Source organism: Ambystoma mexicanum, chromosome 13 (genome assembly GCF_040938575.1).
Source record: "Ambystoma mexicanum isolate Mex_15411 chromosome 13, UKY_AmexF1_1, whole genome shotgun sequence".
Taxonomy (NCBI): Eukaryota; Metazoa; Chordata; class Amphibia; order Caudata; family Ambystomatidae; genus Ambystoma; species Ambystoma mexicanum.
This window is the reverse complement of record NC_090938.1, coordinates 234,030,351-234,047,363: the sequence shown is the minus strand read 5'-3', so window position 1 is coordinate 234,047,363 and position 17,013 is coordinate 234,030,351. Positions and strand designations below refer to the sequence as shown.

Genomic DNA, 17,013 nt, shown 5'->3' with positions numbered 1-17,013 from the left:
AGGAACTCTTTTCTTACCTAGGCGTGGCTGTGGAAGGAGACACCTAAGCACTACAGGAGGCTATTTAAACCACACCCGATGGATGAATCTTGCTTTGCGTTATTCTGCATCCTCTGCAGCAGAACGCTCATCGTGTCTTCTGCATCTGATCCTGGGCCTAAGGAAAAAGGCTTACCATCCTGAATCCAGTCTTCAGCAACACCTATAAAGACAAGAAAGAACAGGTTAGCATTACGGTCTTCAGTGACAGCTCTTCACTTACCTGGTCCATCGGCTGTCACCAACGCCTCGCGCTGCATTCCGGCATCTGAAAGACAAAGGCTTACCTACTCTTCGTGCGCTCCGGAGGTCTTCACACTGCATTCCGGCATCTGAAAGACAAAAGCTTACCAACTCTTCGCACGCTCCGGAGGCCTTCGGCGCTGCATCCCGCATCTGAAAGACAAAACAAGGTGCGTTTAAAGGCATTGGGGAACTTTAATACTCACGTGCCATTACTCCTTTCCACATCTAACCCAGTGGGTATTCCGGCACCCTGCAGCCGCTCCGAACTTGTACCTGCAAAATAAAAAGACAGTTAGAGCGCATCGTGAAGCAGGCAACAAGCGCTTACTTACGTGCTTCCAGGCGCTTCTATTCATCACACGGGCTCCATCTTCAACTCACTTCAGCCCGTCATCCGCCATCGCCGGAACCCTGCAAAACAAGAAACATCATTACTAAAGACTTTAAAGACATTAGAATTACTCGAAACTTACCGTTCGTGCAGTAAACGACGGACAGCAGTCCTCTGAAGTCAAGAGGCCTGCTCCCCTTATCCAGTGAAGAAACTGGTTACAGCACCCTGCCCCGAGGCAGATGGAGAGCACGGCGTTCACTTACCTAAGGTGAGAGCGTTAACCTTTGGGGTTCTACAGGAGAAGAGAAAGGGAAGAAGAGAGACATTCAATAACCCAGTTCCTTAATCCCATATTTTCTATCTGCAGACATCTTACCCTTCAAGTCAGACATACAGTGCACAGAGGTCCAGCCCAAAGAGCCAGCCGTGTGTTACACATCACCTTTGCAGATACGGTATACGCCCAGTCAAGACCGGCGCCTCTACGGGAATCAGGTGAGCGTTACACCTCCGTCGCGTCCTTCCCTGCTATACACACTGGAGCCAGAGGTGGGCTTCACTCATGAATCCCGCCGAAGACAAAAACGAACAAAGGGACGTTTGATGAGCAGGGTAAATCTCAAGAAGGACCTTTCCAAAAAGAAATGGCGTAAAAAGACTGGTGCACCCCAGGGTGCAGACCGCAGTAAAAAAACAATGGTAGGAAAAGGTAAACCACTGCCATCAGCCATTAATTGTAGAAAGGGTAGCATACAAATGTTACATGAGAAACTAGACAAAGGGGATAATAAGTAACTCCTCCAGCACCCTATTGTAAGGTAGTGTTTGCTGGGTCTAGAAAGTTACAAAATGTAAGTAAAGTCAATTTCACTTTGATGCTCTTGGAAACAGAAGTTTTACCAAGAGAAGTTATTTAAACCTTTCGGAAATCTAAGACGTCCCTGTGTCACTGAACTGAAGGTGCTGTGTGTCAATGTAAAGATGATGCCTATAAAGTTTGTCAGACTCCAAAGTCAAAAGAAAAAGTCCAAATCACAAAAATAAGGGTGGGAAAACAGTCTCACTCTCTCCAGGTTAGAAATTAAAAGTCCTTATGTCCAGCAAAAAGAGCTGGGGGTCTCCAAGGTAGAAGGGAATTAGCACATTTGAGAATTCTCCCCAACAGAGACCAAAGAGAGCAAGTTGTAGTTTGACAAGAGAGTGCAGATCACTGAACGCACTGGAATTACTCAAAAGCGTCGTGCAATTCCTGGATGGACTTTGGACTATTGCTTCTTGTCTGCATCATTGCTTATTCGTGTGTCTGTTGATCTAGCTCGTTTGGAGTCTGAGTACATTCATTTCTTTGTCCTCTTCCTTTTCAGTCTACTTTGTATTTTTATTCTTTTTATCGAAGTACGAGTTATGGAAGAGGATGGTTTGTGAAAAAGCAAATGTTTCTAGTTAAACTACATGCTTAAATAAAATATATATATATATATAAAAACAAAGTTTCTCAGTACTGTGAGGGACAAGGCAGTTTTCCCCATAACAATAATCCAAAAGGAAGTGAAGCTGAAGGCTTTACTCACCCTTTAAAGAGTCAGGACTGCTTCAAAAAATGGTGCCCCATTGAAATCAATGGTGAGAAAGGTGCAAAAGTGAATCTTTCCCAACATGTGGTACTGTTAATCTTTCTCTTAATGCTCAGACTGAAAATGTGCATCACTATTTTAACACCCACCCATCTTTTAGTCTTATTCTAAAAAAAGGGGGAAAAAAAGGAAATAAGTTTAACAAAGTTGGCCAGATGTTCCAAACCTTTAGGAATATGTATACATTTCGTATACTACAATTGCTGAAAGCAGGTTAAGAGTTTGATAGATAAGAGCCCATCAGAACAGGAGAAAAGTTACTGCAAGCAAACGTATCCCATCTTCTGTGCCAATGACATTTACATAGTAACCAGACATCTGCAGGTCAAACCCCAAACCTTGCCAGCAACCAGGACTGCAGGTAAAACATCAACCATAACATCTGCAAGAGCATGCAGCATACACAAACTTTGATGGCACATTGGGTCTTCACAGAAGACATGTGCAACGTCCCAACCACACCAATGTGGCAGGAAAAGAAAATGGCAGCTCACCTCTTCCTCCGGTTTCACAGTAAAAGTTCCATCCCGAACAGGAAATCCGCTCCCAAACTCCTTTGATGCAATATCAGCTCCATATTCTACAGTCACGTCTTCCTCGATAGTGCTAACCAACCGCCAAAACTCCTTCTCTACCAGTTCGGTAGGAACCATCTGAGAATTGAAAGATAGGGGACAATTAAGGTCTGGGAAATATCCCTCTCCTAGGCTCAACTCCGACAACTATTCAGCATCATCGGACTGAACAGCATACAAAAATGCTATCTGGTAACATGGCTTCATTGAAAAGAGAACACTACAAAAAATGATTGGTTAACCAAGCAAGAGTGACATCAACCCACACAAAACTTACCTCAACCGTTAGCCATGGGACATTGAGAAACTAGCAAAAATCTTTAAAACCTGTAACTTAACGCTTAATACTCAAATACTCAAAGTTGGACCTATAGAAACTGTAAATTTAAATAGCTTCAAACCAGTGGCAATAAAACAATTAAAAAAATAGGTTTGGTTTAAAAACAAAACAAAAAAAGCCCACGTAACCGGATCACTAGCATCCCACTGTTTTCAGTTTGAGAAGGAGGCGTTGGGTAGATTTACATTTTTTTTAATGTGAAATCCCCATCAAATGCAAATTCCCCAGCACATTTTGCTGGACCTGTGGATTTTGTCAGTTCTCCTGAGTGGGAACCTTTTTCCACATTCACTCATTCTTTTACCCCATCCTTTGGGTTACTTTTGTATTTCATTTTATGCCTCGCTCTTTGAGACATGCTTTCTTCCAGGTTTTATGGCATCCGTGTTAAAGAGATTCTTCATTTTTATGCCAAATCTCCACGACCTGTGAAAACCCAAGCACTTTTTGGTAGACTTTAGTCTTTTGATCGTTCTAAATGAGAGGAGTCTTTTCCCCCCTCCATTTTTTGCTTCGACCATGGGAACCCTGACACTTGTGTTTTTACATTGTTTTATAGTCTTCATTTCCTCCATATTTTTCAAAGACATCTGTGTTTCACTTTTGAAGCACTCAGCACCTTTTTGTGCAGTGTCGGTGGGAGCCCTTTGGGTTGTCCTTTTTCTTACCTTATATTTTCCTTAATAACTACTAGAGGAATACTTTTTATCCTTCTTTGCTTTTCCTTTTGTGAGATCAACACACACCACCCTATGTGGAGTGCTGAGGGTATGTAGAGTATCCCCTTTCTCACTGCTCCTGTACCATTCATGTTACAGTGACAAGCAAACCCGTAAGGCTGGTGGCACTGGACGTGTTCCATCAACGGTTGTGCAATTTTTACTCGCAGGCTGTCTTTACAGTTGCAATTATGCACAGAAGGGCTACCACTGGCCCAAAATGGTGGCTTCTTTTATTGAAATTTCTTGTGCACTTGTCCTTTCTTGGTCCTTCTGCAATCCAGGGTGTGGGCGGTTCTTGGTTTGAGTTTTGTCCGATTACAAGAGAACATTTTCAGAATTGCCATAATAAGTGATTTTCTCACCTTTGAACTGTATATTTCATAACTTATGGAAGTATTTGCTTCAATTGTATATTGTGTTTTAGTTTGAAATAGTATTTACTAAAGTGAGATTTAACTTTAAACATTGTGTATAATATAAAATGAATAACTATTTTTGCTATAACTACAAGTGTTTCTTTAGGCCCATGTATTTACTGAGTTAATTGTACTTCTCTACAACTCCCTCCTAAGATAAGCCTGGCTGCTCTGCCACCAAAACCTTGAAAAGTGCAGACTTCTACTAGTAGAAGTTGGAGCCTGTATGCCAACCAATAGTTTTATAAAGTCTCACCCTAGTAGATGTTAGGACTGACTTTCTATTCTCTGGTCTGGTGGACAGATGAATAGAAGGCCAACCTACATTGTGACAGGGACAGCTCTGGGGAGCTGTAGCCTAACAAGTTCAAGCTAGCTATGCGAGTGGTCTAGACTAATTCTCAAGAGATGGTGAGCTTGTAAGGGGTCCACAATGAGCACACCCAGCAAAACGGTCAAGCCACAGTATAAAAATACTTTACTTATGGCCAAAACAGTGAAAAATGGCCAACATGTAATAATAACACTAAAATTAGATACATGTATACAACTACTGGTGTAGGGCAATATACATTTCAACCCCCTGAAAAGAAAGGTACAGATTAGTATTTGCACTAATCCACAGAGAACAAAGCCCAACTTCAGAAGTCCAGCCCCAATAGGTCTGGGGCCTTGTGCCCAAAGTTCAGCAAACTTTCATACAGTTCTTTGAAACTGGAAAAAAACGAAGTAGGGTCTCTGGGGTCCAGTAAACGGATCCAAGCGTCAGGGAACCAGTTCATCTAACCAATAAACGTGCTCCCAACTTTCGAGTGCTTGTATGAACAAGCAATGGCAAAGCCAAAGTGTTAGAAAAGTTTTGTAAAAGCTCAACTTTAAAGGACGGTTAGGGGACAGGTAAGTATCACTATAACTCACCCCGTGTACTCCGATTCTCCATGAGACTTGGCAGGTCAGTTGAAGAAGGTCCTAGGTCGCATTTCCCATGGTCAGCATCAGCCCTCGAACCCCAGGGGTTGCAGGTTCAATCAGCTCTCTGGTCAGTATCTGGTGCAAGGACTCTCAATGGAAAAAATGCAACAAAACTCGATGCAGGTTCCCTCTCAGAACTGGAATGGATGCAGGTAAGCAATTTCAGACGATGGCGACGCAAATGGACTCACTTGTCACAGTCAGACTTGCCCTCCTATCTCTGGTCCAATTGCTACTAGGACCACGAAGTTTGGCAGAGGTAAATCTTGTAGCATACACTGAGGATACTCTCATACCCCCCCCCCCTTAGGCCCCCTAAGTTCAGGCCTCAACTCGGAATGGTGACATCGGCAGCCCAAACTCCGAGCTAGTCAGCCACAGGGCAGTCCCGGGGCACTTCCGAAGGCTCTTGGCAAGACTACGGGCTGATGTAGAGTATGAATGTTCCCTCCACCCCAAGGGGTTGCAGTTCCTTCGAAGGGCTGCTGGAGATCTTCTACAGGACAGGGCGCTAACAAAGCAGCAGCAGAAGTTGGTCACCAAGCCTCCTTCAGACAGGTCCACGGTCTGCTCGCAAGTCTTTTAGCTGGACAGGAGCCTTGGCTGCTTCAGTTTCTTCCAGGATCTCTCTAAAGTGGGTGCTGGGGTCCTCCTATCCAAAAAGCCAGGTAAGAGCATCAGCCCCCACTAGCCAATAATGACAGATTTGCCCCCCCCCCCACACACACACACCCCCCCCCCAGACCGCCTCCCCACCCCCCAGCAGTGGTCCAATCGGTACCACTGGTGGCAAAAGTCTTTCATTACACCCAGACAATGGCACCAGTATGTGGTTTGGGTTGGGACCAGACAGTCACAGCCCACTTCCTGGCAGCAAACAAACACAGCCCTCCCGCCAAAACCTTCCGCTTTCCAGGGCACTGTAAATCCATATAAGGATTTCCCTGGCCTCAGGTTAGATGGTCAAAGGACAGGCGAAAAACCTTGCGCATGGCCATGTTTCACCACTAGCCACAGTTAGTAGCTAAACGCAGTAAGGCTAAAACAAAATGTACCAAACATTTTTTACTTCTGCTGCTACCAGCTTGTCCATTTAGCACACGTAGAGTAACCAAAAAAAATCCTCAGAGTGTTAGTATAGGGCAAAACAAAGTGTACTCTATTGTACTGCATTGAAAGATGCATTGTACAACGATTAAAAAAAAGTTACCACAAGCTATAACAAGTTAGTAAAAGTAGTAACAAAGTAATTAGACTAAGGGAAACAATGTTTCCCAGTGCTGAAGGACATGTCAGTTTCCCCATAACAGATGAGCAAGCCAGTGTAGTGAAGCTTAAGGCCTCCCAAACTTGAGCCAGAAGCACCTCAAGACCTTCCTATTTGCTTCTGCTTTCTCTCCATCTACAACCCTACAGTACCCAGTCTCCTTGCACTTAAGCAGAACTGCGCTCCCCTGGCTGCACTTCACCCTTCCACCCTGCACTTTGCATATCGCACTTGCACAATTTGAATGACAACTAGTACGATTTTTTTGTCCTCCCTTGTCTTGTCATGCCTAGAAACACTGGCATACAGGTGCGTTATAAATGACTTATAATTCACTGCAAAAAGAACGGATCTGCAATTTGCTAGTGTATTTGCCCGAATTTCATTTTGATCTAATTTCTTTTGTACGGTTTGCTGCAAATATATGCGGAGGGATGTTCAGGAGAACTTTCATTTCTCTGCCAATTCCCTTTAACCTTAGAGACCACCAGCTCTTTTGCTGGACTCAGGGCTTTTAAAAAGTCTACTCCTCAGTATGTGGGACCTTTCTCACTCATGTGTTTTCCTGACCACGATTTTTTTTTACGTTTCCTACTGTTCTATGGCATCTGGTAAACTCCATAGGCATCTCATTTTGCATTGTGACACAGAACCTTTTGTGCAGTGCCACTAAAAAGTCCCTTTGACTTCTCTTAATGTTGAACTACATTTTCTTTGGTGAACTACTGTTTCCAAGAATAGTAAGATGACCCCTGTCTTTAATGTATGGGTCCAGCACACACCAACTTATGTGGAGTACTGGGGGGGAGGGAGGAATTGCCTAGCAACTCCCTTAGCCCATTCCCCATGTAACATTTTGTTACACCAACTCACTTGAATGGCTGGTGGCCCTTTATTTTTTTTTTACTACCTAGTGACATGTATCTGCAGGCTGACAGCTCAGCTACAGTGGTGCACCCAAGGGGGACCATGTTGGGGAGTAATTTCAGTGTAGTGCTAAATTCCTCCCACCTTAGAGAACTCCAGCTCTTCTGCTAAACTTTGGGACTTCAAACTTTTAAATTCTATGTGTTTTCTGTGTTCGTTTTTTTTGGTTATGGAGTCTTCCATAGGCATCATCCATCTTTTACATTGTGTCACACAGCACCTTCAGTGCAGTGGCACAGGGAAGTCTTTCAGATTTCCCCGGTTTAAATACCTTTCTCTGGGATAAACTACTGTTTCCCAGAGCAATAAAGTGAAATGGACTTTAATTACCATTGTAACTTCCTAGACCCAGCACACCCTATCTTCCAATAGCGTGCTGGAGGCGTTACTTAGTATCTCCTTTGTCTAGCTTCATGTTTTATGTTACCCTTTCGACACTGAATGGCTGGTGGAAGTGGTTTTGTTTTGAACTACCATGATTTGCATTTACCGCAGCTGTTCACAGCTCTGGTAAAGCAACCGCGGGAGTCATCTTTTTCAAAATGGTCCCTGGTCTTTTTGTGCCAGGTCTTTGTGGAAAGGTTCCTCTAGAGATTTTCTCTGCGTGCCAAACAAGGTTTAGTCTGTTAATTTCACCTTTGGCAGAATTCAGGAGTGAAGCTGCCTCTGCCTCCAGAGTGTCTGGGGTAGGCAGGAAGTGAGGGAGGTGCCCGAAACTCCCTGTGCTTAGTCTCCTAGGAGACCCGAATGCACTCTGTGGTGATTGGCTGGCCTACTGTCCGGCAAGGACATCCACCCTGCTGGGTGAGTGACAGCTAGGCTGGAATGAATGGGAGAGAACTGAATAAAAGGCAAGTTTTTTGGCTTGGAAGGCAGAGTCGACCACTGGCCAAAGGACCCAAAGAACAGCTTGAAGAGGACGCCTACTGCAACTCCTGGACCGTTGGTTTGCCCGGTGAAGCCCTGTTGCAGTGCCGAAACGCCAAGTTCGCAGCGACAGAAGCCCCTGCAAGGATGACATCTCCCTTTGAGTTGGTGGGACCAATCAACTCCAAAGTAAGCCACCTGGTCATCCATCTCGGAGCTGGTTGAATTTCCACAGAGTTGCTGCTGGAAACAGTAGAGCCAGGGAGAGGAACACCAGATTGTGTGCATTGCTTTTAAGCTGGCCTAAAGCTTTTGAAAGATCCTCTGGACTCCCAAGAAGCATGACTGACCAGGCCTGAGCCCCAACAGAGTGTGCAACCCCAGAAGCAAGGAAAGGCCACCTCAACAGCCAGGAACCGTGTTGTTGCTATTTGCGGTAGCCGTGAGAAGCTGAAACCTGAAACAGCCACTGAAAGTGAAGTTTGCCGGTTGCAAGTTTTGACACTCCCAGTGCAGGAGTCCCCGGACGTCCTCCCTCTTGTCCCCACCACTGAGGCCCAGGAACAGTGAGTTGCACAGGAACAGCAGTCATCAGCTGCATCTTTTCTTCATTTCTAAGGTACTGCAAAACAAGTCTAAAGAGAATTTACCTCTTACTGGGGAAGTGCTTGTAACTTCTGCAACTCGCAAGTCTAATCTAATCAGCTTGTGGCCCTACATTTGATTCTTTTTTATCAGAGACTCCTAAGAACTTGTGCAAAGTCTTTTCCATTTACCTACCAGAAGTGCTTCATCCTATACAAGACTCCTGCCTATCGACTTTGGCTTAGCCTATTGAATTGTATGACTCTTATAAGAGGATCTGAAAGTATTCACCCTGCTTAAGAAATGTGTGATACCTTGTGTTCCAATAACCTTTGCCTTTTACCAACTTTTAAGAGTGTTCTGAATGCCAACAGTAAGATATTAATGTCCCCAGCACCCATGTTATTGAAGTCACCCGTGGGTGTAGGTTGTGTCTGTGGGCCATCCCAAAAGGGTCTTGTCTGATTCAGAAACAAAGTGTACAGTACTGAAGTGTATTTGTGTTACTATTATATTGATCCCTTCTAAAGAAGGCTTTACAACTGACTGATAAATTATTAATTGTTTATGCAAGAAACCTTGAGTGTGAGTTTATTTTAATACCTGTAACTGAATCTTTGTGAAACTCCACTATTGCTCAAATTTCCCCTCTTGAGATAAGCCTTAATGCTCAACACGCTAGCAAAACTGTAGTACAAGCTTATGCCAAATGTTGGGTTGCCTCTACCTGTAGTCATAGTTGCTTGTAGTGTTCCCTGAGTGTACTGCATTCAGACATTGCCTAACAAACCATTTTCTCAAAATGGCTGTCTTTTTTCGCCATTTGTTAGTTTCTTCAATGCTTTTACTCTGTTTGGATCAGGTTTGAGTCCTTTGAGAGTCTTGCGCCTTTGGCTGATTTCAGCCCTGAAGTGCCATGGCCACTGGTCAAGGACCTTTAACTTTATATCCTGCTGGGTCACAATGGACCCAGTCCTGGCGCCTCTGGCACCAAGCTCATTTAAAAGCGTGCTTTGCACACAGTATGCTCAAAGCACGTGCACCTGGGCTGGGCGTGGCCATACAACAGCATTGGAAGCACATGCAGAAGACAGGGGGAGTGGCAAGGTGGGGCCACAAGGCGGGGCCTAAAGGGAGTGGCTGGGGCCAGGCTATAAGCCAGCCCCACCCACATGCTGGCGCTTCACGTTAGTCTGCTGGAAGCAGCTTAACGCTTACCACCGTCCACAGATCCTTACCTGTTCCAGTCCAGCATCTTCAGTCTCCGGAAACCGTCCTGCATCTTATCTGGAATCAGCCATGCCATCGCTGGAAGCACTGCTAGCCGCTTCCACCTATGCAGCTACCGCGCGCATCTTACCCGAGTCCAGCCACGCCATCGCTGGAAGCACTGCTACCTGCTTCCAACTCTGCAGCGGCCGCATGTCTCATTGGCCACCATGATGGCATGGTTCAACGCCACTTCACCTTCCTGAAGGCGTGCGATCGCCTCCACCTGCTCGTCGTTGGGTAGCAACTTCAGAATCACAACCATCTTATAACAGTTCCCTGTTGTAACTGGCCAAGATGGACAATTCATTGGCTGCTTTGATGGTCAACCCTGGAGTAGATTACCTTCCTCCCCATGTCGTCCAACTTCTTAGATGGCCTCTTCCTCGCAGCTGCCAAGACCACCAAGTAAGGCGATGGTTGTGACCGTAGGCACTTTGGTGCGTACTCCGGCACCTAGTACTTTTTCTTCAGCCTATCCCACTTGGCCAGGGCCGAGCACATTCTTCAGGAGGGCTAGGCCTTCCTCCCACACGTCGTCCAGGAAAGGCAGTGCCATGGTTTTTCTTGGCCTCGCTCCTCTGGTATAGGAAGCCCTCGTTCTTGGTCTCTACAGTCAGCTGGAAGAGCTTGGAAGCCCTTGCGACCAAGGCATGCAACAACCTACCTCCTCCGGTGAAGACACCCTTGGTTGCAGCGATCCACCTGCCGTGACAAGGTTGTCATCATTGGCAGTCGATGTGTCCGCCAGTGTGGCGGTTGAGGCGGGGGCGTCGGATGGCGTTTCCTATTTTTAGCTGGAGGCTTATCTGGAGCCGCCAGGGCCTGCAGCATTCTTTTTTTTTTTAACTTGTTTATTTTCGGTTGGCATACAGGAGAACAGTTTAACATGTCTAATCAACACTTTATCACAGCATAAATATCACATCGTCTATCCCCCGGCTCCCAAACCCACTTCCTAGACTCAACAGTTCATAGTGGATTGTCTCTCCCCCCCCCCCCCTCAGGTCCGATTCAGGGCTCATCCGCTCCTGTCTCCTCCTACCTCGGTTCGACATCTCCACTCTTCTCCAGGCTTACGTCTCCAAGTCCTGTAACTGGCTATCCTCCGGGGCCTGCTCCTCGCTCGTCTGAGACTGGTCTCTATCCGCAGCTCGTTGGGCCTGTTGCACTAGGCGCGGCTTGTATGTTAGTGCCGGGAAGCGAAGGTCATAGTCTATCACCGGCGACCAAATGTTCGTGAAACGATGTAGGTGGCCTCTGTTTGCTGCCATAACTTTCTCAGCAATGAAGATGTCCCAAATTTTTAGCCACCACAACACTGTTAGGGGACCCTCTGGGGCCTTCCATGCCCGGGCTATTGTGATTTTAGCGGCTAGGAGTAATTGAGTGATGAGAGCTGCAGATGTCCCCGACCTCGGGTAGGTGTCCGGTATCGGGGTCCCCAGCAGCAGCGATTCTGGTTCCAGTGGTAGCGGGATCTGGGTTATGTCTGTGATGGCCGCTATACATTGGGTCCAAAAGGCCTTCACCACCGGGCATGACCACCACATATGTAGATAGGAGCCTGGCAGGCCACATCGACGCCAACACTGTGGGTCTAGCGACTGATTGAAGTGGTGTAGTTGCAGGGGCGGGTAGTACCATCTCATGAGCAGTTTATGTGCGCATTCTCGGTTGGTGATGCAGAAGGAGGATGAGTGCGTGCGGGACCAGATATCAGTCCAGTCTTGATCCTGGATTGGATGCCCCAGGTCCTTTTCCCACCGGGCCATGTAAGTCGCTCTATTTGTCAGGAGGTCCTCCTGGAATAATCGATATAGTGTCGAGATCCTCCCTCGGGCTGGAGGGTCCGTCACCGTCAATTCCAAGGCGTCCTGGGCCCGAGTGGCCGCCTCCCGTGTTTGGGGTTGTGTGCACCAGTGTCTGATTTGGCAGTATGAGAACCTGTCCGACTCCGCTAGATTAAACACTCTTTTGCATTGGGCGAATGTCAGCGGCTGTGTTCCCTCAAATAGTTGGCTTAGGGAGCTGAGGCCTCCCGCGATCCAATTTTTAAAGTTCGAGGGGTGAGCTCCCGGCGAGAACGCTGGATTGTGGAAGACTGGGGCCGAGGGGCCCAGGGTTCTCGGAATACCTCTGAGTTTGCGGGCCCAATCCCATGCCTTCAGCGTGTGCCTGGTTGAAGATAGGATGGCTGGCCATGTCCGGCGCAGCGCCGATGGGAGGTGTAACAGGAAGCGCAGTGGGAGGGGTAGTCTGGATTGCTCTATGTCCATCCATTTGGGGCGTCCCGACGTCATAGTCCACGCCCGGGTGTGGGCTATCTGCGCCGCCATTTGATATTTTTGAAGGTCCGGGACCCCTAGGCCCCCCCGGCCCGGAGCGCAGAGCATGGTCCTCCGTGGAATGCGGGCCTTTTTCCTCCTCCATATGAATTCCAGTATCTTTCTCTGCAGTCTCTGTAGTTGTGGGCGGGGGACAATGACGGGGAGGGCTGAGCATGCGTATAGGAATCGTGGCAACAGATTCATCTTACAGGCCGTGATGCGGCCTATTAGGGATATTTCCTGCTTGTGCCAGGTGTCTAGGTCTTTTTCCAACGTTTTCATCAGAGGCGGGAAGTTTGTCCGGTAGATGTCTCCCGGGTCAGCGGGGATCTGCACCCCGAGGTAGGGGATGGAGGTGTCATTTAGTGGGATTGCGCATTGGGCGCTGAAGGATGCCTTGTCCCTTTGGTCTAAGCCTATCCCCATTGCTGCCGATTTCATCAGGTTAATGGCGAATCCGGACACCCTTCCGAATCGATGGATTTCCGCTAGGGCGGCTCTTAAGGAATGTGAGGTGTCTGTGATGGATAGCATCACGTCATCAGCGTAGAGCGCGATCTTGTGCTGGGTGGTGCCAACTTGGGGGCCTTTGATTCTGGAGTTGAGGCGGATCCGCTGGGCCAATGATTCCATAACCATAGCGAATAGCAAGGGAGAGAGGGGGCACCCCTGTCTGGTGCCGCAGGTTAGGGAGATCGGGTTAGACAGGAGGCCGTTCATTCGGAGGAGGGTGGTCGGGGATTGGTAATTCGCTAAGGTGAGCTTTAAGAAGGTGGGCCCAAGACCAAACGCTTCCAGGGTGAAGCGGAGGAACGACCAATCCACTTTGTCGAAAGCCTTGGTCGCATCCAAGGCTAGGAGGGTGAGTTTCTTCGAGCTCTGTTTGGCTATCTCGATTAAGTTGAGGACTCTGCGTGTATTATCTGTGGTGGCTCTGTTTAGGATAAATCCAGTCTGGTCTGGGTCTATGATGTCTGGAAGCAACTTCGCTAATCGGTTCGCCAAGACCTTCGAATAGATATTCGCATCCAGGTTTAACAAGGAGATGGGTCGGTAAGCTGCAACGTCGCTGGGGTCTTTTCCTGGTTTCAACGCTAATACCGTTATTGACTCTTTCATTGATGGAGTTGTTGATCCAGATGCGGCGAAGGAGTTGAAGAGTGTCATCATCGGAGCTAGTAGCTGGGGCCGGAAGAGTTTGTAGAATCGGGATGAGAAACCATCTGGGCCCGGGGCTCTAGTTCGTAAGCTTTTAATGGCCTCATCGATCTCTTCACTGGTGATCGAGGCCTCCAACTCTTCTCTACTCGTGTCTGAGAGCTTCGGTAAGGCGGCTTCCCGTAGGTAGGATTGCTGTTCTTCGCGGGGTCTTTGGGTAGCTGACATAGTTTCTGTTATGTGGGCTTCTGCGATTCTTAGCTTCTCCTGGTCAGCGACTTGGACTATACCCTGAGGGTCCCGGAGGCTTAATACAGTGTTCCTTCTCTTGGTTCTTGCCAGTTTTTCCACCAGGAATTTATTTGCTTTGTTTCCTCTGGCGTAGTAGCCCTGCTTCGTTTTGGTTAGCAGCTGGGCTGTATCCTCTGCGTAGTGGGCCTCTAGCTTCTTCCTGGCCATCTGTAAGGTTCGGTAAGTTCTTGGGGACCAATTTTTAGCCTTGCACGCCCTCTCTGCCTCCAGGACCTTGTCCTCTAGCGTGCGTCGGGCCTGTTGTTTTTGCTTATGGTAGGCTGCTCCCCGGGAAATCAGAACTCCTCGCACCACGGCCTTCATTGCGTCCCATGTGGTCGCTGGGGAGGTGTCTTCGTTTTTGTTGTCCTCGAAGAACTGTTTGATTGTTTTGGCTATCACGTCTCTCGTGGCCATGTCATTTAGGATCGGGTCGTAAAGGGACCATCTGCGTCTTGGGGGTGGGTCCGGGTTGTAGGCTCTTAGCGTTAGCGTTACGGGTGCATGGTCTGAGTGAAATCTGGGGCCTATGAGGACGTCGTCTGTGTATGCTAGGATCTGTGGGGATGCTAGCAGGAGGTCAATGCGTGAATAAGTTCTATGCACGTAAGAGAAGCATGAGTAGTCTCGCTCTTCTGGGTGGAGGATCCTCCAGGTGTCCACCACTTCAAAGGTTCGGAACAATCTCAGCAGAGCGATCGCCAAGCCGAAGTCTCCGCGTGCGGGGGGGGTGTGATCTGTCTACTAGTGGGTTGGGGACTCCGTTGAAGTCTCCCCCGATGATGGTCTGACCCTCAGCAAATGGTAGGAGGGAGCTTTCCAGAGCTGAGTAGAATGCTGCCTGTTCTTGATTCGGAGCATATATTGAGATCAGCGTATATAGTGGGCCGAGCATCCGGCATTTCACCGCCACGAAGCGGCCCTCGGGGTCCTGCTTAGAGTCTAGTATTTGCGGCCTCAAACCTTTGGCGATTAGGATAGCCGTGCCACCCTTCTTCGTTCCATTCGATGCTAGGAACTGTGTTGGGAATTGCCGATCTCCGAGTCTTGTGAAGTCCGCTGGGATCAGGTGTGTCTCCTGTAAGAAGACAACGGAGGCCTTGTCATTCTGGAGGCGTTGTAGGATCGCTTTCCGTTTCTGTGGGGCGTTTAGGCCTCTTACATTCAACGTTAGGAACTTTAGTTTCTGGATCGGTAGGGGGGCCTCCTGGGTGTCTTCCGGGGTGGGGTACTGATCCTCGTGGGAGGGCTGGGGGTATTCAGTCTTCATTTTGTGATTCCGGGTTAGCTAGGTCCTCCTGCAGCCAAATTTTTTGCATCCTCCAACGGGAGGGTAGCTTTTTATCTGAGTGGGCCAACCAACGGGCAGGCGAATTTAAACGGGTGGGAGAACTCCCAACTGTGTGGGGGGCCGAAGTTTTCAGCGCAGCCTCCACCACGGCCAACAGGGCCCAAACAGTTTTCCTCGCCAACGGGGCGGGGGTCGAACCATCGAGATCGGTTCGGCTCCAAGGGTGGGGAGATGACATACTCCTTGGAGAGGGGACTGGGCCGTTCAGGGCCCGCGGCGCTGCCTTGCTTCATTTTGGCTCCAGGGTCGGTCCCTGCGCTATGGGAATCATTTTGCCTTACGGCGTCTCTGTGCCGTCGACCAGGGTTGCTGCCGTCTCTTGGGTGATTGATCCGGTTCCTCTGGCGGGAGGTGTGGACTGGGGGTGGGTGAGGTCCCCGGGGAGCTCGGGGGTACGATTGACTTCGCGTCCTCCGGGTGGTAATTTTACGTAGAGTACCTTGGTACGTGAATTGCAGAGTGGCTGGGAAGAGCCAACGGTAGCGGATCTGCTGACTCTGGAGGAACTGGGTCAAAGGCTTGAGAGCTCTCCTTTTCTGTATGGTGATCGGGGAGAGATCTTGGAATATTTGCAGGGGGGTGCCCATGAATGACAGTTCATCTTTGGTGCGGCTTATCGCCGAGATGGCCTCCTTGGTAGCGTAGAAGTGTACTCTGGTAATGACGTCCGGGGGGCCGTCTGAGTCTGCTCCCCGTCTCGGGCGTAATCTATGAGTTCTGTCCAGAACGAGTTGGGGTTTGTCCATGAGCGGGAGGAGAGCTTGGAAAAAGTTGCCTATATATTCCGGGAGCTCTTTATCTTGGACCGTTGTCGGGACTCCACGGATGCGCAGGTTATTCCGTCGGGCTCTGTTTTCTAAGTCCTCTTGCTTATATGTGAGGATCTCATTGCTGGATTGAAGAGCTCGGATCTCGCGTTGCATTCCTATTATTGTTGCATCATGGTTCTGGGTTAAATCTTCAACCTCACCTATTCTCTGTTCCGCTTCTGTGAGTCGTTGATCTGTCTGCTCTAGTCGAGTGGTGAGCTCCGTCATGCAGGACCGGATCTCGGTTTTAATGTCCCGCATGAAGGCCATCAAGTCATCTCTGGTAGCGAGATTACCCTGTTCTTCTGGGGGCTTTTGCGGGGTGAGTTTGGGCGTGGAGTCCGGTTTCCGTGTCTTGTCTGTTGTCATGAGCATGGTGGAGATGTCTGCAGTTTTGGCAGGTCTGGTGAGTCTCGACATTTTGCTCAAGCTGAGAGCCCTTGGAAGGGCGCTTCGGGGGGGGATGGTTAGGCTCCAAGGTAGCTGCGTGGCCCCCTTCCTCCGCCGGCTAGGTCTTTGGTGGGCAGGGGCGCCCCAGGAAGTCGGAAGGGGGTCTGTATCCGGAGCGGGGGACCAACACTCCCGGGGCCCAAGGTGGAGTGTTGGGAGGCCGGTAGAAGACTCCGGTCGTCGTCTCGCCGGTTCCCCCCAGCTGATCGTTGCCAGTGATGGAGGTGGGGAGGGGGTCTAGGAGTTGGAGGGCTCCGGGGGCTCGGTAGTCTCTCCAGGGAGCCGGCGGCCCTCCGAAGAAAAAAGCAAGCTGGGAGCGACCCCGGCCTCCGCCCCAGCGAGCTCCGGTGGGGGAGGGGCGGGCCGATGGGGGGGCCCGGAGTCGAGCCCGGGGGGGTAGAATGGAGCCGTCGACTCCTCAGCAGTCCCCG

At 48.9% G+C, this 17,013-nt stretch overlaps 1 protein-coding gene across 3 annotated transcripts in view; it reads right to left on the bottom strand.

The window, feature by feature from the left end:
- KDM5B (lysine demethylase 5B) overlaps positions 1-17,013 on the bottom strand; it is a 1,291,824-nt gene that overhangs the window by 789,195 nt on the left and 485,616 nt on the right. For all 3 annotated transcript variants that reach the window (XM_069633695.1, XM_069633694.1, XM_069633693.1), the window contains one exon: positions 2,748-2,906. In XM_069633695.1, the coding sequence (XP_069489796.1) occupies positions 2,748-2,906 (159 nt within the window). The remainder of the gene's footprint in view (positions 1-2,747; positions 2,907-17,013) is intronic.